Below are 23516 nucleotides of genomic sequence, written 5' to 3'. Positions count from 1 at the left end.
TATGGCACAAAGTGTAAACTTTTCACTAATCATAAGAGTCTCCAATATCTCTTTAATCAGAAGGAATTGAACATGAGGCAACGACGCTGGATAGAGTTACTCAAGGACTATGACTGTGAGATACTTTACCACCCTGGTAACGCAAATGTTGTTGTCGATGCTCTCAGTCGGAAGGTAAACCTTGATAAGAAAAGGCCAAGGGCATTGAGAATTGAAGTTGTCTCGACAATTATGGAAAGCATAAAGAAAGTTCAAGAGGAAGCTTTAGAGAAAAATGACCGAAAGGAAGAACGTTTGAGCAAAACGTTAGTATTCGGTAGAAACAACCAAGGGTTAAAGGTATTCCAAGATAGGATTTGGGTACCTAAGACGGGCGGAGTAAGAGATCTTCTAATGGAAGAAGCTCACAAGACCATGTACTCGATTCATCCTGGCAGTATGAAAATGTATAGGGATCTAAAATCCTATTATTGGTGGCCGACGATGAAGCTCGATGTTGCTAAGTATGTGGCCAAGTGTGTAACTTGTGCTAGGGTTAAGGCACAACATCATAAACTGTATGGGAGTTTAGAACCTTTGCCTATACCCATGGGTAAATGGGAAGACATCACCATGGATTTCGTGACAAAACTACCCAGAACAAGGAACGGTCACAACATGATTTGGGTGGCCGTTGATCGCTTCACTAAGGGTGCGCATTTCATAGAAGCCAAAGAGAAATGGTTTATGGATAAACTCGCGAATTCTTACGTGAAGGAAATTGTAAGGCTTCACGATGTTCCGTTAACGATTGTATCCGATCGTGACATTCGTTTTACCTCAAGGTTTTGGAGGAGTCTACAAGAGGAATTGGGTACCAAGTTGTGTTTGAGTACAGCTTACCATCCGCACACCGATGGTCAGAGCGAACGAACGATTCAAACATTGGAGGATTTGCTGAGAGCATGTACCCTAGAATTCCAAGGTAACTAGGACGAACACTTACCTCTAGTAGAATTCTCCTATAATAATAGTTTCCACTCAAGCATTAAGATGGCACCTTATCACGCTTTGTATGGGGAAAAGTGTCGAACGCCATCATGTTGGTTGGAAGCTGGGGAAAAGAAGTTTATGGGACCTGAAATAGTCCATCAAACTGCTGAAAAGTTGAAAGTGATAAAGGAAAGAATGTTAGCTGCTCAAGATCGACAAAAGAGTTATGCTGACAAGAAAAGACAACCGATAATCTTTGAAGTTGGAGATTCGGTTTTACTTAAAGTCTCGTTGTGGAAGGGATTTATAAGATTTGGTAAAAGAGGAAAGTTGAGTCCAAGGTTTATTGGACCATTTAAAGTTCTTCAGAAGATCGGGAATCAAGCTTACAAGCTAGAATTACCGGAAGAATGGGAGGGTATTCATAACACCTTTCATGTGTGTTATTTGAGAAAGTTCACGGGAGATATGCCCGACATAATTTCGATTTCTGAGTTAAGGTTGGATGAAAACAAGAGGTTGATCGAAGAACCTGAGGCAATCGTTGACCGTCAGACTATGAAGTTGCGACGCAAGATGGTTGATATAGTGCTTTTGCGTTGGAAACATACGAATGGGCAAAATCTCATTTGGGAAACGGAGATTGACATGATGAGTCGCTACCCGCAGTTGTTTGGTGATATGTGATTCCGGGGATGGAATCATCCTAAGGGGGAGAGAATTGTAACACTCGTGTTTCTAGCCTAGGCATTTACATTGAGGAGATAGTCTATGTTAACCTTTGTAACTCATTTTACAGAAATGAAAAAAGAATTATGTGAATTCTATGTGTTTTATGCTTAATTAGTAGTGCTTAATTAATTAAGAATAAAAATGAGCATCAAAAATAATATTAGATAAAGCCGATATCTTTACATAAAGTTGTAATGGTCAAAACAAGGATTTCGGGGATATAAAGAATACCAAAATCCGAGTTATCATGAAGAAGTTATCACCTGTCGAAGTTTCGCGACAAAACCGGCACAGCGCTAAATATCGTAAAAAGTGAGTTTTTGATAAACTACTTTTTAGCCTTAGTGATCTAAATGAAAGTTGTAGTATTCGTTAAACCGAGAAGTTTGATAATTAGAACGCCCAAATCTGACTTCGTATGAGGAAGTTATGATTTTTCGAAGTTTCAGCTTAGCGGTAGACAACTAAAAACTCGAATTTTAGATCGAGCGATTTTTAGCCGACACAACCTAAACGAGAATCGAAGGTCTCGTCAATAGTAGCACAACGGTAAAAATTCTGACAAAAACGGACGTCGGATGAAGAAGTTGTGAATTTTTAACGAATTTCCTATCCCGATCTGTTAAAAATAATAATATAAAAATTAAAGTCAAAATTAGCCAAAGAAGTCCAAATGGAAGTTGTAGACCGTAATTTTACCTATGCGCGCATATAAAGAACGTCAAAAACGGAGCTCGTATGCGAAAGTTATGGATTTTAGAAGTTTTTGCACAAAAACCGAGAATATTCGCATGGGTGGACTTCGGCCACCTCACCCTCGCCCAAAATGTGCCATGTGTCCCAAAATGGTGAGTCATGCGAGCCACGTGTCCGAGCTGTTGAGTCATCCGAGCTCCTGACCTTATCTAAAGTGGTCCAGTGAGAATCTGACGCGTGTCCTCTTCCTCGTGCCCGAAGCCCTCACAAGTTGCCACGAACCCACCCTACTTCGGACCTAGACCTCGGTCCAATCACATAACGACAGCAGCCACTTCGCATGCGCACCCCACGTGCGAGCCACCCCCTGCAAGCCTCGGATCTTCGCCACCTGGAGGCTTCTCAGCCGTCCGATCAGAAGCTCCTCCCTATAAATAGAGTGGTGCGAGACCTCCCAGGTATATTTTGGAATCTTGTCATTTTTAGCCCCTAAACCCATATTTCTTTCATCTTAACATCCCCTAAAGCCCCGGTAACGATTATAAGCCCCGGAATACTCCACGAAGTGCCCGAGAAGCCCGGAAAATTTATTTTTTCGGTTTCGAAGCCCGACCTTCGCAATGCCCGGTTTCTCAATAAAACTCCCGGTTTTATTAGAAACGATCGTTTTAAGCAACGAATTGCTGCCCGATTATCATCAAATCATGTGAGTGTATAGTCACTTTCATTTTACACATAGATATGAAGTATTTTATATAAATATGTGTTATGTATATATATATATATATATATATATATATATATATATTGATCGTTTATTTGAGACAATTGTTGAATTGATGTTTTATACAAGTTTTAAACTGTATATGCTTTTTATCTACAAAATATGTTGGGTAGAATATGGGTAGATGAAATAGTTGATGTGTGTTAAAATGGTGAAAGGCCTCGATATTGTTTTTGGTTTTGTTGTAGTCATCTAGCGGAGTATAGATGACAACCACGAACCCTTCTAGATAGTCCAGTGGAACACTAGCAGGTTCGCAACTTGTAAGTGTTGATGAACTAAATGTTCATTGGTGTACTCCATCCCCCTCATGGTTTCCTTTAGGACATGTATGGCTGAGGAAACCCCTTAGCAGTAGTGTCCATCCCAATGATATTCTTTAGGCTAGGTCCCTTGTGATAGGTGTTTAGGGATGTAAAGTGAGGACAACGGAAATGGGTAATCAGGGTTATTGTTGATTGGTGAACTTAATAAGTATATTATTAATGTGGGTTGAAAACCCTATATGCTCACCAGGCTCCCAATCCTGACCCACTCAGTTTTTATGATTTTGGGTAGTGGACCCCGAGCATAGTCGGAGGACGAGGAGAGATTTTTTATTATAGGCCAGTAATTGTAAATAACTGTTGAAAGGCTTATAATGTCTTGTTTATGCTTTTGATCTATATCGGAACATGACATCCCAAGGTTTTGATATGAAATGAAACTATACATTTCTTAAGGAAAGATTTGATAAACTTTTATCATGTTTTGTTTTGGGGACCAATTCTGCAACATCTTTTAAAAAGATTTCTCTGATTTTATTATAAAAAGCATAAATTAAATCGGTCTTTTCTGGCCGAGAAATTAGGGGATGTCACACTTTATGTGCTCTTGTAGTGTTTAGGGACCAAATCTCAGTTTACATGCCATGGTTTAGAGTATTGATGGCGTTTGGATCAAGATCTAGGTCTTAAAGAATTAGGGCTTGAACTAAACCCATTATGTAAGGCTATTAACGGGTAAAGTCGGAAACTTTAACCTTAAAAGGACAATGTCAGTATATATGTGAGGTATGAATCTCATATCTGAAGAATAGGAACTTAATCCATTAGGATGAAGCAACAGACTGAAGAACTCGGTGAGTCCATAGAGGGACTCAACGAGTTAGAACAATTTGTCTTGATTTTGTAAAGGGCAAAATTCGATGAGTCTAAGGAGGGACTCGACAATCTAACTCGTTTTATCACGATTCTGCTGAGCATGGAAACTCGGCGAGTCAGAGGGATGACTTGATGAGTTGAGTCAACTCGGGGTGTTGACTTTGACTTGGAATGGACATTGACTTTGACCTTGACCTTGACTTTGACCAAGGTTGGCCCGTAAAGGGGTCTTAAGTATAGAATGGTATCTAAGGGGTTGTTTCTGTATAGGGCGTGAGTAGATCCGGTTGCAGGAGCAGAGACATCTCAGCTATTTCACCCGACGTTTGAGGTGAGTTTTCCTCCAGTAGGAACGTGATGTGTGTAAATTCAACTAGTTTTATCCCTACTTTTTATTAATAATTTGAGCATACAAAGGCAGTGAACCTGTCTTTAAGTGGTATAGATTGATAAGTGAGGTATCGAACTCAGGGAATGGAAAATTAAACTAATAGCTAATTTTAACTAAACCAAATAATAAAAGTAAAGGGTTTTTCTCTAGTTTTGCAAGACTAGAAACTTAGACAAACTAAATTAACTAATTAACTAAAGCAACAACTATTCACCAAATTTGATAAAGATGTTTCTATTTAGGTTCAACCAATTCACTCCTATGGTTATTTAAGTTAAAGTGGATTAATTGTTATTGGTTACCAATTATAATAGTTAGGTTCATATTCATTACTCCTAACCCTTAGACAATTAACTAATTTAAGCGTTGATCAAGTGTTTAAACTAATTAATTCCCTAGATTAATTATTTAGATTAAATAAGATTTGTAATGGTTAATCAAGTTATTAATTCAATTAACCTCTTGTTGATGGTTTCTCAAACAAGCTCACACATTAATCTTCCTATTTTCTTATTAATCTTAGTTTCATAATCATTACTTCTAAGCATATGGTTTAGCATTCACATAGACATATGAGGTTAACAATTAAGTGATGTTCATGCAACCTAATTGCCTTCCAATTAACAGAAAATAGTAGTGATTAATACATAAGGTTCTTTAACAAACTTAATTTAATAAATCACCAATAGACAATTAAGCAAAAATCAATAATTAAACCATAGGAGTTCTTTGGTATTCCCCAAACAGAAACAAAAACGAATTTAGCTCATAATTGTAGTAGAAACAAACATAAAAACAAAGTTTACTAAAGCAAACATGTTTAATTCCTAAGTCTAAGTGGTAGAATTAACCTAATTGCTTGAATTATTCCAACTATTGAAGCCTAGGGTTCCTTAGCGCCTTCTGAATCTCTTAGTCGCAGCTAATCCTTCAAAAATCGCCAGGGGTCCCTTCCCATGAGATAAGGATTCATCTTTTATAGATATCCCAAAACAGGGTGTACTCGGCGAGTAGCAGAATCAACTCGCCGAGTAGATCCATACTTATCCGTCTTGAATCAGCAATCGTATTTATCTTCTGGGATATCCTCGTGTACTCGCCGAGTAGGGTCGATCTACTCGCTGAGTATATCTCCTTCTTTCACTCTTTAATCTTCAATTGCTTTCCTTTTCTCCTTTTTGCTTCCAAGCATATCTTTCGGACTGAAAACACAATTCACAACATTTTAAGTACCTTTTGTCCACATTATTCACATAATTAATCAAAAATAACTAAGAATATATGCTAAATAATTAACTAATTATGCACATATCAGAACGTTTATGTATGTTATCATATTTCGGACTAAGGTTCGATACCGGGCAATGCCCGATGTAGTTGTATATATGTTTCTGGACTTCGTTCCGATGTCGGGGAAATCCCGAAGAATGTTTGTATGCTTGATGTCTTCGTGATTCTTGCATGTGCTTGTTTTATGTGTTTCCGGACTCCAGTCCGATGTCGGGGAAAGCCCAAGGAATGTTTATATTTTTCTGAATTTTGGTCTAATGTTGGGCGGGGCCCGAGGAATGTTTATATGTTTATGTTATGTTTTTATTTATGTGTATTTGTTGATATGTTATACGTATATCGAGTTTTGCTCAATGATGGGCAGGGCCTGATGCCGAATTTCGGTCCGATGTAGGGCCAGACTTCGGTCTGATGTCGGGCGGGGCCTGATGTAGCAGGCAAGGCCCAATGTATTTTATTATGTGATTATGTGTATGGTATGTGGTAGTTTGGGGAGACTCGCTAAGCTTCGCGATTATGTGTGATGTGTTGCTACCCTGCCGACTCCTTCCCCTTAGATAAAGAGCTACTTGAAACCAAAACTGAAAATTGTAAGCACAAAGCTTAGTGAGTTCCCCCATCATACCACATACCATACAACATACATATTGTTGGGCAATTCTGGGGTGCCCAACCTGCCCATGTCAAACCATTCTGGGGAGCTGACCTACCCATGTCAGGCCATTCTGAGGTGCTGACCTACCCGTGTCAGGCCATTCTGGGGTGTCTGCCTACCCTCCGGTCTATCTCACCCGGTCATGGGGACTATTTCACCCCTACTACTATCGCATAATAACATATCATAATCATGTTTTCAAACATATCTGGGGTGTCCGACCTACCCTTAGGTCCTAACGACCGAATCGGGGGACTATTCCCCTCCTACTACCACTATCACATATAACATATCATATTGGCCCATAGAACACATCAAGTAATAGCAAACCAGACAATTATCACAAAGACAATCATCTCAGCTATAATCAACTACTAGTGGGTCGGCCTTGGTGCCTTAGACCCACTTCTACTGAAAGTTAACTCACCTCAATGTCGTGTAGTGTTTGTAGTGTCCTCTATATGGAAATCAACTGTTCTCGACTCCTTGATCCCTACACAACATCCTTTCTAAATTACCATTTCATACTCATAACCCTTACAAGGGTCAGCTCAAGTCCAAGTCAAAGTCAAATTCAAAACCCTGGTCAAAGTCAACATCTGGTTGACTAGACTCACCGAGTTGGTTCACTAACTCGTCGAGTCCCCTTGTCTATGAAAAGCTACAACTTTGCCCCTACTCGTCGAGTCTAGGAAGAGATCGACGAGTTCGCCTTCAACAACACATCCGACCTCCTTCAACCAGTTAATCCTTGAACTCGTCAAGCTCATCTTCATCCGTATGAAGGAGTTCAGTCTATGACTCGCTGAGTTCCCCTTGAACTCATCGAGTCCGCCTTCATGTGGTTGGGACATTGCCTTGAACTTACCGAGTTCCTCATTGAAATCGTCGAGTCCTTTGATTTTTAAGTCTTAAAACAAACCCCCAATAGGCTAAGTTTTCCTTCAACTCAACCCAAGACCATTTCCAGAAGACGTTTGGGGGGAACTACGACCCGGCTCGCCGAGTCACCTAAGCGACTCATCGAGTGCCTCTTTGTCCAAAACTATACAGTCGATTTTAATCGGTCTTAATGCATCCAAACCATAAATCTGACCTCCTATAGTCCAATTATATGTAAAGTTACAATCTTGATGTCCATGCATGAGGTTTTTAGCTCAAAAAGCAATAAAAAGGGGTTTATATGTTGCATGGGTCTCCCATGGTTCCAAATCTGAAGTACAACTCCAAATATACACACAAATCCAAGTATAGCTTCACTAAAGCTTAGAAAAAGGTAGAAAATAGCCCCAAATCAAGATCTAAGAAATGAAAATCCAAGGTATCAGCTTTATACCTCAAATGAGTAGGAAATGTGCCAAGACTTCTGGATCTACTTGCTCTCTCTTTATCTCCCAAGCTTCCTTCTCCTTTTCCAACTTCAAATACACACAAAAGGCACCAAAAAGCTCAACAACACTCAATAAAGGCTTATGGTTCAAGTTAGGGTTTCTCTGGGTTGGTAGGACGATGGAGGTTGGGTTAAGGCAAGATAAGTTGTTTAAATAGGGAGCAAATCCTAAATATTATGGTTTCATCCAGACAGCCTTACTCGTCGAGTCGGTCTCCCGACTCGTCGAGTAGGTCACTAAACCTCCCGGTCAAAGTTAAGTCTACTCGACGAGTTGGGCCTCTAACTCGCCGAGTCCCAACAAAAAACATGAATTTACTTGAGTTTAAATACGTACCAGGAACTGGGTGTTACACTAGCACCAAACACATTTTTCTTGAAAATGAGCAAAAACACACCAAAATGCACACTTAGATCTCTCAAACACTCAAAATGAGATTAGGGTTTCCAAAATAAGGCTCAAAGACAATGGAGGCTAAGAAATGAAAGAGCCTTGAGATCATAAAGATGTTTAAATAGTGCCCAAACCCTAACACCCCGCTCATTACGATGGGCGTACTCACCCAGGCACATGCCCTCCAAACCATGGACCAGCTCGCTAACTTTTTCCACCAAAGGCCATGTCTACCACATATTTTGAATTGCCATAACTTCTTCATTTAGGTTCGTTTCCAACGAACCTTATATCTACAGAAAGGTGGCGAGAAGAACTACACTTCTAACAATACACCATAGCCTTAAAACTTCTCGAACGAAACCCAAAATCCATAAAAGACCGAGTTATCAAATTATAATTATACCCTTGACCCCCTAAGGCACCATCAAACACTTGGATCACTTAAACCATAACACCCACATCTGAAAAGACCAAAACCTTTCTTCTCCAAGGCCCTAAGCCCCATGAAAATTGAAGATTGGGTCGCAGCCCCAAATAATGAAGCAAATCCAAAACTAAGTGTTACAAAAGCATTGTATAGTTTAGCACCTATAGAGATGAAAGAGTTAATGTCGCATCTCTAGGATTTATTGGACAAAGGTTACATCAAACCTAATTCATTACCCTGGGGAGATCTAGTACTTTTTGTGAAGAAGAAAGACGGCACAATGAGAATGTGTATTGGTTATTGTGAAATAAACAAGGCTACGATATAGATTTGATACCCACTACCCAGAATAGATGACTTGTTCGATCAATTGCATGGAGCAACTTTCTTTCCCAAAATTGATCTCAGGTCGGGTTATCATCCTTTGACAGTAAAAGAGCAAGATATCGATAAGACAACCTTCCAAACAAGATATGGACATTATGAATTCCTTGTTATGATGTTTGGATTAACAAATGCTCCAACAACATTCATGGATTTGATGCATCGAGTTTGCAAACATTTTCTCCATAAATCAGTAATAGTGTTCATTGATGATATCTTGGTTTAGTCGAAGAACAATCAAGATCATGGTAAAAATCTTCGACAAGTATTAGAAGTCATGAAGAAGGAGAAGCTTTACGCAAGGTTCTCTAAGTGTGATTTTTAGAGTCGAGAAATACAATTATTGGGTCATGTGGTCAGCCATAAGAGTATAATGGTCGACCCAACAAAGATCGGAACTATTATGAAATAGAGATGCTAAAGAGTCCCATGGAAGTTCATAGTTTTATGAGATTAGAAGGTTACTACCGAAGATTCATCAAATATTTCTATTTTATTGTAGGTTCTACTAATATTCTTGACTCTAAAAGGGATTGTATAGACGTGGAACGAGGAGCAAGAAACGGCTTTTGGTGAACTAAATAAGCGTTTATGTGAAGCACCAATTCTCTTCCTACCGAAAGGGATTGATGACTTTTCAGTATTTAGTGAAGTTTTGGAGTTGGTTTAGGGTGTGTTCTTACCCAAATAGACAAAGTGGTGGCTTATGCCTCAGAATAATTGAAGGTTCACGAACAAAACTATCCAACTCACGATCTAGAACTTGTGGGGGTGGTTTTCTCCTTGAAGATTTGAAGATATATCTTTATGAAACTAAATTCAAGTTGTTACATATCATAAAAGCTTTCAATATCTCTTTACTAAAAAAGAATTGAACATGAGGCATAGACGATGGCTGGAACTACTCAAAGACTACGATTGTGAAATAATTTGTCATCCTGGTAAAGCATATTTGTAGTTAATGCTTTAGGTAGAAAATTAAATCTAGAGTGGAAAATAGCAAGATCGTTGAGTAATGAAGTGATCTCAATGATTGTATAAAAGATCAAAAAAAACTCATACAAGAGCTTTAATTGATGATAAAAAGAAAGAAGAACATTTAGGCAAGACGTTAGTGTTCGAAAAAGACAATCAACGGTTAAAGGTATTCAAAAATCATATTTGGGTGTCAAAGATGGGCGGTATATGGGATCTTCTCATGGAAGAGTCTCATAAAACCATGTATTTTATACACCCAGGCAGCACCAAAATGTATTTGGACCTGAAACCCTATTATTGATGACCAATAATAAAGATCGATGTGGCAACTTACATGGATGAATGTGTGACTTGTTCGAGAGTTAAAGACAAAATCAGAAGCCATATAGGGACTTGTAACCTTTACTAATACACATGGGTAAATGGGATGACATTACCATGGATTCATAACCAAGTTACCAAAGACAATAAATGGCCACGACATTATATGGGTTATAATAGACCAGTTGATGAAGAGTGCGCAATTCTTAGCCGCACGGGAGACTTAGTCTATGGAAAAAGTCCATGGAAATTTTGGTAGAAACTTACGTAAAGGATATTATCAAGATTCATGGTGTACCCTCATCGATTGTATTAGACAGAGATAGTCGATTCAATTTTAGATTTTGGAAGAGTATGCATGAAGAAATAGGTATGAAATTGTGTTTAAATGTTGCTTACCATCCACAAATGGGCGGACAAAGTGAAAGAACTATTTAAATATTGGAAGATATGTTACGGGCATGTGTTTTAGAATTCGTTGGTAGCTGGGATGATCACTTACCATTAGTAGAATTCGCCTACAACAACAGTTTACTCAAGCATCAAGATGCATCCTTATAAAGCATTGCATAGAAGAAAGTGTCGTACGTCATCTTGTTGGCTTGAAGCTAGAGCAAAAACACTTTGTGGGGCCAGGAATTGTTCAACAAACCGCTGATAAAGGGAACATCATCTGAGAAAGAATACTAGCTGCTCAAAGTCATCAAAAGAGTTATGCATATTTGAAGCGACGACCTATGACTTTTTAGGTTGGTGATCACATGTTACTTAAAGTATCTCCATGAAGGGACTTATCAGATTTGGTAAACATGGGAAGTTAATTCCTCGTTTTATCGAGTCGTTCAAAGCACTTCAAAAGATAAGGAAGCAAGCATACAAGCTTGAGTTACCAGTTGAACTAGAAGGTGTTCATAACACCTTTCATGTTTGTTATCTGAGGAAGTGTTTGGGAGGAGAACCTATGATTCCACTTTCAGAATTTAGAATTGATGAACAACAAGTTAATTGAGCAGCCTGAAACGATTGTTTATAGTAAAACGAAAAAGTTGCAACACAATATGATCAATTTGATACTTGTGCGTTGAAAGCATACTTTTGGGTCAAACCTTACTTGGGAAATAGAAAATGACATGAAAATTCGCTATCCACAACAGTTTGTTGATGCATGATTTCAAGACAGAATCATCCTAAATGGGTGATAATTGTAATGTCCGCATTTTTCATCAGACATCCTTATTTACGAGGTGTTGTGTCTAGCCCAAACGAACTGTCAAAATTGTTGGAGTGTTTGGAGTTTGATTCATGGTGAAGTGTTTGGCTTATATATATATATATATATATATATATATATATATATATATATATATATATATAGAGAGAGAGAGAGAGAGAGAGAAAGAGAAACCGTGTATATATGTGTGGGTAGTAGATGAAGAGAAGAACAATATCAATAAATAAGCTATTGCAATATTGTACTTATAAATTATAAAGGTAATATGTTTAAAATATGAAAAAATAAATAAAAATTCAAACTAATAGCCTTTTGCAACGGCTAGAAATGATATGATCAAAGTAAGTGGGTGTTTGACTTAGCTTTTTAATTGACTTTTACTTTTATCTTTTAGAAAAAGTCCCAAAAGATGTTTGGCAAAGAGAAGAGAACTTTTGTAAATGACTTTTTCTATAGAGTAATTTGAGTCTTTTTGAAAAGTCACGATTACTTGACTTTTCCCAACTTTTCACCAGTTAAAAATATTAAATTACCAATATACCGCTCATATACCCTAAACACATCTTTTTTTGTCATTTTACATGTAAAAGTTAAACTAAACACTTTAACTTTTGACATTTTCTCTTCAAAAGCTAATCCAAAAACATTTTAAAAAATAACTTTTGTAAAAAGTTCTTTTACAAGAAGTCCTTTTACAAAAAGGACTTTTATCCCACAAAAACTAAACCAAACACCCCCTAAAAGGAGGTTAGCACAAAGCTCTTATTAGTTGTCCTCCTTCATTGGTTTGACCACGATCAACAACGCCACAAACACGACTATATACATAGGTGTGGACGATCGTCGTGGCCAACCATAATGAAAATAAACCATCCTCATGAGGATCTTATTAACTCATTAATCATTGATTATTTTGTGGTGTTACTAACTTTTACGCTGAAAAAAGAAACAATAATTAGTTTCCATCCTATTCATTTTCTCCAAAAACGATATCTCACCTTATTTGACTTGTAGCAATTGGTTCCCCAAGCTCTTCCAAAGGAACATTTGGCCGCTTCTTCCAGTCTTGTTATTTCACATCTCATGAAAACGAAATTAAACAAAAACAAAAAAAAAAAAAATGAAACAAAAAACAAAAAAAAAGAATACCTCCACATTGGTCTTTTAAAACAAAACGAAAAAGTGAAAAAGAAATTATAAAAGGAGAGCTTGTTGGGCCCCAACATTCCCACTAACCCGAACCTCAAGTCGACGCGCTTCCGCAGCGCGATGATCGGAAACTTGTGGTCTTGCTGGCTCAAGTTAGATAAGGTTCCACGTCAGCCGTCAGCGCCGACACTGCTCCAACATGCTGGCGCGTTTATCTACGCTCCGTCTTTTATCCATTCACATTATCTTAGTGAACTACAGATTTAGTCCCTATACTATTAATAAAATTCATCTTTTAGTCTAAAAAAGAAATGTTTTTGTTCTATTGATTTAAAGAAAATTATCTTGTCACGTTGCTGTAACTATAAGAGCTTATCAACTTTCTGGAATTTCAAAATCTTTCCTATTCTATTTGTATTTTTTATTTGTTTATAAAATTTAAATATATAAATCGAAATAGAAAATCAAATCAAACACATCAAAGTTGAATTGAGATCATAAAGTTGTTAATCAAAATCTATCATCTTTAGGATTTGCCGAAATGGTAACTTGAACAATCAAGAAACATAAAGATGAAAGTGTATGCCGAAATAGTAGATGTCTTAGTTTTTCTTTTCTTTTAAATGTTTGATATGTTTTGCATTGGGTTTGATAAGAGTTTAGGTCTGAATCAATCAGATTCAAACTGCTTGATATTATTAGGGTTGTTCATTATTTAGATAAACCCGAAGTATCTAATTGGATAATTTGGATTTGACTATTTGGTTCAAATATTCTTAGTTTTTTTTATTGATTTTAAACAAAACCGAATTATTACTTTGGATTTCGGATTGGTTTGGTATATAAAATAAAAACCGAATAATCTATACTTATTTATTATTTTTTTCAGATAGATTCAAAAAGTTTCACCTAATAAAAAAAACCTTAATATGTATTTTTTCTCAAAAGTTTTTATCTATAAAATATTAAATCTGTAATATATTTTTTTAGTAGTTGTTTATAAACTTAGAACCACAACTAAGTTATTTGTTTTTTTTTTCTTTTATAAAGTTGGGTAATATTCTAATTATATATGGTTTTAAAAAAATCGATTTTTGAAAACCGAATTATAAAAACCAATCCAACCGAATCGTAAGATTGGATCGAACCGATTTTGAATTTAATTTGGACTGTTTGGATCTATATTTTGAAAAATAAAAATCAATTTGGATTCATTTGATTGGATCAGATCGAACCGATCCATCCAAACGAATACCCCTAAATACCATAATTAAAAGCATTTGATTCAGTCTTGTAGCCTATGATATGCTTTTTATTGGGTAAAATAAGAGGTTTAGTCTGACTCAATCAAATGTTGACTTAATCAGTAATTCTCAAACAATCCCCAAAGGTGCATTTTTTTTAAATGACATATATTAACAAACTTTATAAGACTGTTCTTTTACCATAAATATGAAGATGAAACTCAAGTCTTTCACTTTTTAATCAACTTACAATTCGATAGACAACAAACGAACATAAAATAACGATGTCTCAGAATTAATGAAAGATTTTGTTGAATATACAAGTTGTTTAGAATCCTATCATACAGTTATGTTGTTGATTTTTTAATGCTAACAAAATAAGCTAACTTTTCATAAAATAATGAGGATCGATCCCTTAAGCAATTCATCATTTAGGATTCACAAGTGCTAATTCGTTATTTAAGATCCACGAGTGACATTCACCAAATAAATAAAAATTCAAACAAAATATACCAAAAAAAAAAAAAAAAAAAGGTATTTTGCCTATTGAATAGAGGTCATAGAAAATCATTGACAACCTAGCTTCAAGCTCAATGGCAGCACCTCAACAACTTAAGAGGACTCCATGAGTAGAAATATAGAACGTGGTCTAAACCACTCGTCCATACAATACGATTTATAAGTTTTCTAATAAAATTTTACAAAACCATTAAAGTCAATTGGACTTTTACGGTAGATGTAGCCACAATGGCCTTAAAAGTGACTATGTAAATGTCTAAGGACATGAAAATCATTAGAATAATGCACATTTGATACTTTTGACTTAAGAGGTCATGAACTACAACAAGACAACATTTAATTTTGGATCATTTAAAGAAACAAATAAGTTCAGTAAGCTAAATTGAAGGTAGGTGAATAGTATAGGGACTAAATTTGTAGCTTCCTCCTTTACCTTGCTACGTTATCTTGTACCTACTCTTTATTTAAGTTCATCCCTTTCAAGATAACCCTCATAAAAATTCAATTCAAGATTTTTCTCATAATTCTCTGTGCAAATCGTAATTGCTACTGTATTATTTTTCTGTATTTGATCTCTGATCGGCGCAGAGAAGCTACTGCGATCTAAACTGCTGCATATGTAATTCGATTTGAGAAGATTCGAAAGGAAAAGAAAATAAACTACAAGTATCAGATTCAATTTTGATTTCGTCAAACCCTACTCAGAGTTTATCCAATCGTTTGGATTTGAGCAAATCATACCTACGAATTGAGTATCAATTCTCCTTGATTTGGATAACAAGTAATTGTTATTGTATATCTAAACAAAGATGATGACCAGACAACCTCACCAAGATGATCAACAATCTAGGGTTTTCTACGAGTTATCTGCTTTGATTCTTAACTTACTCCGGCATCCTCCTACGCCGATTCAATTCTCCGACGAGGTGTCTACGTCAACGCGGAGGCAGCCACGTCCGGCTCCCCTATCGCAGATAACGCCGGCGGGATTCGCGTCTTTGTTATTGGGGATATCGTTGGCTTTAATGTTGTGTGGATCAATAACTTTCTTCATAGGGTTTTTGTTGATGCCCTGGGTTCTTGGATTAGTTATGTTGTTTTACGTAGCTGGAATTATTTCGAGTATATCCATGCTTGGTCGTGCCATTTTCTGCCATACTCTGTCTCCATCTTCACCTAGAAAGAGCGTCCCTGGTATGATTTGACTCTTGTCTGTATTATACTTTTACACTTCCTCAATTTGATTATCAAGTTTGAATAGAACGCCATACGGGGTTTTTTTCTCCGTTGAAGTACTTCATCCATGAAGATCGGGGAAGAATCATAAATTCTTTTGTTGATGCATTTACATGGGATTCTTATACATAATTACCTGTTTTAGCAAGCAATACCATGCGTATATTGGTGTTTGTGGAAGCTAAAGTTATCTATCTATCTATATGTTGTTTTAGCCAGCAATACGCTTACAAAACAATTGTATTAAACTACGCTTATACACAAAATCTACAATTTTTACAAAACGGATTATCTATTATGTAATTTCAGGGACTTCCATTTCATATTGTCGTGTAATCAATATCTTCACAATTAGTGTTTTTGGAAAGATATAGGATTATGTTTGATCAATGGTTTATATTTTTGATTTTGCAGCTTGGAAATTGTTGTGAAACAAGAGATCCAGCACCATGAATGTTGTTTCTGATTTGAGCCTCTTGAAGTATAAATGCAGGAAGGAACTCTGGATGTTTAAGAATTATTTAAAAAGACATACAATATAGGCATGAAGTTTTTTTTAGCCTTTTTTTTTTTTCGAATTAGGGTTGTGGGTGTGCATTCTTTACTTCAAGAAGCATATGGTGGTTATGGATGATGTGTGTAAAACAGTAAAAGCTAAAACATGGTGGTGGTATTATGGACTTGTTTCTTACTTGTACTTATATTGTTGTTTTTTTTACAATTGATCTATATTATACTTTATACATACATTTATTATTTCTAAATCACATATCAATTTAAGATCCGTTGTTATATGTTCTGAATAGAATATATGTTGTTTATGGATAAGATTGGATGTGATAATTAGTCGTTTCTCTTTGGTTACATGTGCTGAAACGAGTTTAATAAGTACGCTTTTTTTTTTTTATCAAGTCTTCATTATTTATTTACGCTGATTAGTTAAAGTAGTTGGTTCAAATCGAGAGTCAAAATGATTATTCTATGATAAAAGGTTATAAACGTGTTATGCCTTTGTTATATTTCAATTTATTGGTTTTTATTGTTTTTAACGTTTGAAATGTTTGTGTTAACATACAAATAGTATTCACGCATATATTTAATATAGGCTTTCAATTATTGTTTTTAGTAGTAAGTTTGTCACAAGAATTACTAAAAATATCTTATCATAAGATAAGATGTGATAAGAGTCCAATTGTTAGAGAGCAGAATATTTTTTGTGTTTACAATTTACTTTCATATGTTGACCTTTGGAGTGAGGGCGACATAAAACCGTGGAAGTATACGTTTTATTTTTTCTGTAATTTGTATAAAATTAATGATAAACTTTATTTAATAAAAGTTTATTAAACTAAAAAACAACATGATTAAAAATTATTGCTTTATCCTATATAATAATTCGACTAAAGCATAGTTGGGATATTTAATTGAAAAATGTCCTCATTTTATTTTGAATAGTCTGTCGCGCATCGCAGCTTCCTGCCAAAAACTCATTGTCCTGTTGCCAAGACTTTCTCCCGAAGTATCTATGATTCATGAATCCAAGCACCTACCGCCTCCTTTCAATCAACAAAGTCACGGAGGAGACTGCTTAATTCCGTCGTCGTTACCTGGAATCTGTGTACTGTTGTACTCGAGTACTCGACGGAAAGCATCGATCGTAGTTCCTGCAGCATAGCAGCGTCAGATATTTCTCTAGCGTGCTTCGAACCTATTCGGTGTTAGCAACTTCGTTGAGAGCTCCGTTGTCAGTCATTTAAGAGTTGAATATACAAATGACGACGTCAGGTGAAATTTTGAAATTAACTGTTGTACTGATAGTTGAATTCTGATCGTGTATTTGAAGATTACTTGTATTCGTATGCGTTATCCAGTTCTAGTCGGTGCGATTTACAGCTTTCATTTATGCTCTGAAGTATTGAGAACTTCGAAAAGCATATCATGTGATCGAAATTTGCTTACTAAGTATTGAAAGCTGTAGAAGGATTAATTCCTAAATTAATTTGGATAAATTCGTATCTGAACAAAGTTATCATGATTTATGGAAATTTTGGGCGTCGTTGTAACTGGTTAACCTCAATTTCAATATTTTAATTTGAGGTAGTAAGTAATTCCATCAACATAACAACTATTCAAGTGAGATATACATCATAGAAGATCCAACAGCAGCATCCATCCTGTTGATATAGAATCATAAGTGGCGTTTGTGATCTTCAGGTGTAATGAATCAACAAAAATCATGAGATGTGACAGGGATCCCCAACTAGACTGACCTAGCAAAAATTAGTGTTGTTTTTAATCACTGGAAAATAGAGGATGAGAGAAAACTAACTCTGCACATTATGCATGTAAATCTTTGGTACTTGATCAACCTTATGTACTTCTAAAGCTGTTTTTGTTATGCATCTTACTTAGGGTATGACATCAGAGATATACTGGAAGAAGCACAAGTCCGATGGCTAAAGGCAGCAGAGGTGCTTTTCATACTGCAGAATTATGATGAAAAGCAGCTCACCCGTGAGGCCCCTCAACTGCCACCAAGTATGTACTTGTGTGTTGATTTATTTGAAAGATATACATCTGATATTGTCAAGGTTATCTTATTCATTACATGCTTCTACAGGTGGCTCTTTGTTTCTCTTTGACAGGAAAATCCTGAGGTTTTTCCGTAAAGATGGTCATAGTTGGAGGAGAAAGAAAGACGGAAAAGCCATTGGTGAAGCACACGAACGTCTAAAAGTTTGACCTCTTCTCCTCTTCTTTTTTTATTTTTTTTACTTCCCATATTTTTTCTTATGCTAAACTCCTTCTGCATAGGTTGGAAATGTTGAAGCTTTGAATTGCTACTACGCACATGGTGAAGAGAATCCAAATTTCCAGAGGCGTAGCTATTGGATGTTAAATTCGTGAGTATCTCCAGTTTAAATACAATATGCTACTAAGATTCTGTTTTTAACCAAATAATGAACACATCTACTTTTTGATTTAATGGTTAACAGGGCAAAGGAGCATATTGTGCTTGTTCATTACAGAGATACAAGTCAAACAACCCCGGTAAGTCTCTAACATATGGATAAAACTATTCATCTAATATTACATGAAACGCTTTTAACATCTTTTTACAGGGTAGACATATTGTGGGACCCCTTTCAGCATTTTCTCCAGGAACTTCTTCAAATCTTGTTCAAGGTTCCAACTCTTATGCTAGTCAGCTGACATCCAATGAAACTAATGGACATTATTATGAGAGCACCTCTAGTCCAAGTTGCATAGAAGTTAGTTCAGATTCTTTTACAAAAGCCAGGGGGATAAGCCATGAGATTCTAATGAAAACAACTGAAACAGTTAGTGGTTCACCTAACTCTGAGGTTGATCAGGCTTTGAAAAGAATTGAGGAGCAGTTAAGTTTGGATGAGGGCCATGTGGAAGAAATTGATGCTTTATACAATAACAATGAGAATTCATATGATTGTGGACTGACAGTGGATGAAGAAAGTTATAATAATATATTTAAAGGGTACCAAGGTAGTTCTAACAATTAGTAGATTTAATGTTTTTAATCAAATATTTAACCCTGGAATGGATTCTAGAACTATCTGACAACTCTTTTTTTTACTACAGCATCCATGTTCCTGCCTCATTCACTTGAAGATCTAAAATTTTCTTCAAATAAGTATGGAAGTGATTCCGATTACTCAACAATGTTTGACCAAGAACATAGTCAAACTCCTCCTGGACCAGATTCAAGTTTGACCATTGCACAAGAGCAGAAATTTACTATTCGTGAGATATCCCCAGAATGGGGCTATGCAAATGAGTCAACAAAGGTATTATTACTATATTCCATTTTCATTAAATCAAAATGATGCTCTTCAAATATGTGCATATTCCTCACTCACTCACTAACTCACTGCAGGTATTCTTTATTGGGACATTTACATGTGATTCATGGACTTGTATGTTTGGTGATACTGAAGTTCCTGTCCAGATTATTCAAGAGGGAGTCATATGTTGCGAGGCCCCTCCTTGTTTGCCTGGAAAAGTTACTGTTTGTATCACTTCAAACAATCAAGAGTCTCATAGTGAGATCAAAGAGTTTGAATATCGTGATAAACAAAGTAGTTATAAACATAAATCATCAGAAACAGAATCACATAAGAGCTTGGAAGAATTACTGTTACTAGTCAGACTTGTGCAAATGCTACAATTTGATCAAAAAGGAGAAAGCACAGAAACTGAAGATTCATGGAGTCAACTGATTGAGGCCCTTTTAGATGGAAGTTTGGCATCATCTAATGCAATGGAATGGATCCTTGAACAACTTCTAAAAGACAAGTTGCACCAATGGCTTTCTTCTAGATTGAACAATAACAATGCTCTGTCCAAAAGAGAACAAGGAATGATACACATGGTTTCTGGATTGGGCTTCTGTTGGGCCTTGAGCCCAATACTTAACTCCGGTGTAAACATAAATTTTCGCGACATTAATGGCTGGACTGCTCTTCATTGGGCTGCACGTTTTGGAAGGTAAAGAAATACAAGCTTATTGCTATTAAAGGTAAAAAAAAAAATAGATTTATGATACTTTGGAATGTGATAGGGAAAAGATGGTGGCTGAACTCCTTGCTTGTGGTGCATTTGCTGGAGCAATTACAGACCCAAGTAACCAAGATCCAACAGGGAAAACCCCGGCATCAATAGCTTTTGCATGTGGACACAAAGGGCTTGCGGGTTACCTTTCAGAGATGGCATTGACTAGTCATCTTTCATCTCTCAAACTACAAGAAACTGAAGTTTCTAGAAGTTGTGCTGACATGGAAGCAGAAAGAACAATAAACAGTCTTGGTGTATATGATGATCATATTTATCTTAAAGACACATTAAGTGCTGTTAGGAATGCAACTCAGGCTGCTGCACGAATACAGTCTGCTTTCAGGGCACATTCTTTTAGGAGAAGGAAACAGAAAGAATCTGAGGGAAGTGAAGATGAATATGGTTTGCTTTCTAGTGACATTGAGGGTCTTTCAAAAGGGTCAAAGTTGACTTTTCGAAATGCACATGATCACCATGCTGCCTTGTCGATACAGAAGAAATACCGGGGGTGGAAAGGTCGAAAGGATTTCATTTCATTTCGCCAGAAAGTAGTCAAAATACAGGTCTTGCTTCTCTTTTTGGTATCATGGATTACTACATATGAAAGTTGATGATCTGATTCTGAATTATTTAACTCTTTTGTAGGCTCTTGTGAGAGGTCATCAGGTGAGGAAAAGCTATAAGGTTATATGTTGGGCAGTGGGTATAGTTGAGAAAGTTATTCTAAGGTGGAGACGAAAAGGAGCTGGTCTAAGAGGTTTTCGCCAGGTGGAGTCTGTTGAAGAAGATGAAGATGAAGATGTTGTGAAGGCATTTCGGAAGGAGAAAGTGGATGTTGCTATTGGAGAAGCTGTGGCAAGGGTACTGGCTATGGTGGACTCCCAACCAGCACGACAGCAGTATCACCGTATGCTTCAAAACCATAGACAAGCTATGGTAAGTTCATGCATACTTATTTACATCTCATTTATCTACTTACAGAGGCTTTTCTTTAACTTCATATATATATATATATATATATATATATATATATATATATATATATATATATATCAGTTTCTTACCTCTCATATAGATATTTGTTTAAAGAAAACTTGTGAATAATGGGGAATTTTGCAGGTCGAGCACCGAGGTTTTGGGGGTGGAGTAGCTAGTATGGAAATAGATGACTGTTAGTTATATACACATGTAGAAGAAATAGTTATCAAGGTGTTAACTGTTAAGTGCTCATGTAACCAAATGGAGGTGTGTGTAATTGGATTTGTATTCATGTTAACCGCAATATGCCTCATTTATCTAGTTTTTGTCTCTAAAAAATGTTATGGTTGTTAATTTATAAACCAAGCACAAACACAAAAACAAACACCAAAAATGCATTTCACATATAATCAATCCCCATGTGAAGTTCTTAGTTTTGATAAATTACCAAAAAAAAAAAATAAAAAAAAAAAATAAAAAAAAAAATAAACATTATAAAATCATAATAACCAGATTTTCATTTGTTCCCCTAGTGATGATCAATCAAGGGACATAGATAACCTCTCATAAAGGTGGCTTCAAGCATAGTTCAACCGAAAAACGTCATTCAGGACGTAAAAGCTTGACTGCGGTGTGGGCATTAGATGGAACATCTGCACACACACACACACACAAACAATATCAGATTTAGGAAAAGCATCAACAGGCACAAACCTAATGAACATCGATAGTTTTTAATTTTTTAATTTGGGGATCAATCTTTGGGAAAAATACTTATCAATGGATGTAAAGCGATTTATAACATGCCAAAAAAGACGGATGAATACTGTACCTGGCTGAACTTAAGAGCATGTTGCTCGCCACTGAGTTGGAGGTTACCGGAGACGAAGACGAGCATGCCGCCGGCGGGGCCAGAGGGCTGACAGTCAACGGTAGTGATACTGTGCTTGCACTGTTGGAAAGGGAGTGATGTCAACTTGGCTACGATGTTGGGAGATCCCTGAATCTTCTGACCTTCGAACGTCAACATCGAGGATTCCTGATACAGGTTAGCCAAACCTGCCCGATTAGTATCGAAAGTGGAGTAGTAGTGCTCAACAAACGCCTTCGCTACCGCATCTGGATCCATCTCCGCCTCTTGCCGCCGCCTAAGCCTTTGAATCTGAAAAGGAGGAGAAGGGTTTTTGTTTGCGTAGATTATTATGGAGAATAATAATTATATATATAAAAAAAAAAAGTGAGGGGATTATGTATTTCAAAAATATTTTAAAAACGGACCCATAATTTGAGATTATACCATATTATGCCCTTAAGGGAAAATATTTGAAAAACACTCCTATTTATGATTTGGACAAAAAGAAAAGATTTTGCATATTATATAAAGTAAGTTACCTAAACGGTTTATATGATTTAGTGAATATAACATAATCAATGCAGTTTTTTTCCTTGTACAATTATTCATTGTTTGTTATATTTTCTTATGATGTTGAGTTATCCAACTACCGGTGTTACAATCGGATTTTAGTGTGAGGTAATTAAGAACTATTCTGAAACTTCACAAAATATTGGTATCAAATATTTCCAATGACACGGTGACCAAAAACCGAAATGAAATTGAGAAAAAAGTAAATAAATCGATTTGAAATCAAAAACCAAATCGTCGGTTTTTTTATTTTCTAGAACAATGTTTTTTGTTCGATTTTTAGTGAAAGTGTACAAAAAAATCAGAAATCAAGAAACATACCGATGGGTTGTTGGGCCTTGCTCGCATTTAATTGATTTGTTCGAGTAGTAGTCTGATTTGATCGTCATAAATTGGAGGCCAATTCTTGATAAGATCAGAGTTCAGCAGTTGTTATAGAATGCACGCTTTGTTGGTTATTTGAAGTCTATGTGACTAATAGTAGTTGATAAATTGTCCAAGTGGGACACTGTTGGAAATAAGTGTCGGATATCATAACTAATTGGTGTAACTTTGAGAATAATGGCAAAGCCCTTTTGGATTACCTT

General features: G+C 36.3%; 3 protein-coding genes across 3 annotated transcripts; 2 read left to right on the top strand and 1 right to left on the bottom strand.

Annotated features, from left to right (window-relative positions):
• The first annotated feature begins 15182 nt into the window (after nucleotides 1-15182).
• LOC145034936 (uncharacterized) lies at nucleotides 15183-16702 on the top strand. Its single transcript, XM_078983501.1, has 2 exons — nucleotides 15183-15896; nucleotides 16353-16702. Exons 1-2 carry the CDS (start codon nucleotides 15512-15514, stop codon nucleotides 16367-16369), a joined length of 402 nt encoding a protein of 133 aa, XP_078839627.1. The 5' UTR covers nucleotides 15183-15511; the 3' UTR covers nucleotides 16370-16702.
• Nucleotides 16703-17370: 668 nt separating this feature from the next.
• LOC145034935 (calmodulin-binding transcription activator 4-like) lies at nucleotides 17371-21827 on the top strand. Its single transcript, XM_078983500.1, has 11 exons — nucleotides 17371-17723; nucleotides 18351-18476; nucleotides 18559-18674; nucleotides 18753-18841; nucleotides 18935-18989; nucleotides 19061-19460; nucleotides 19557-19762; nucleotides 19852-20462; nucleotides 20536-21091; nucleotides 21174-21464; nucleotides 21648-21827. Exons 1-11 carry the CDS (start codon nucleotides 17711-17713, stop codon nucleotides 21702-21704), a joined length of 2520 nt encoding a protein of 839 aa, XP_078839626.1. The 5' UTR covers nucleotides 17371-17710; the 3' UTR covers nucleotides 21705-21827.
• Nucleotides 21828-21883: 56 nt separating this feature from the next.
• LOC145034937 (nuclear transport factor 2B) lies at nucleotides 21884-22715 on the bottom strand. The gene is made up of 2 exons (XM_078983502.1): nucleotides 22339-22715; nucleotides 21884-22159 (listed from the first exon to the last, which is right to left on the bottom strand). Exons 1-2 carry the CDS (start codon nucleotides 22633-22635, stop codon nucleotides 22085-22087), a joined length of 372 nt encoding a protein of 123 aa, XP_078839628.1. The 5' UTR covers nucleotides 22636-22715; the 3' UTR covers nucleotides 21884-22084.
• Nucleotides 22716-23516: the final 801 nt, after the last annotated feature.

Source organism: Lactuca saligna, chromosome 3 (genome assembly GCF_052625555.1).
Source record: "Lactuca saligna cultivar CGN05327 chromosome 3, ASM5262555v1, whole genome shotgun sequence".
NCBI classification, from domain to species: Eukaryota; Viridiplantae; Streptophyta; class Magnoliopsida; order Asterales; family Asteraceae; genus Lactuca; species Lactuca saligna.
This window is presented reverse-complemented; position numbering and strand designations above follow the sequence as displayed.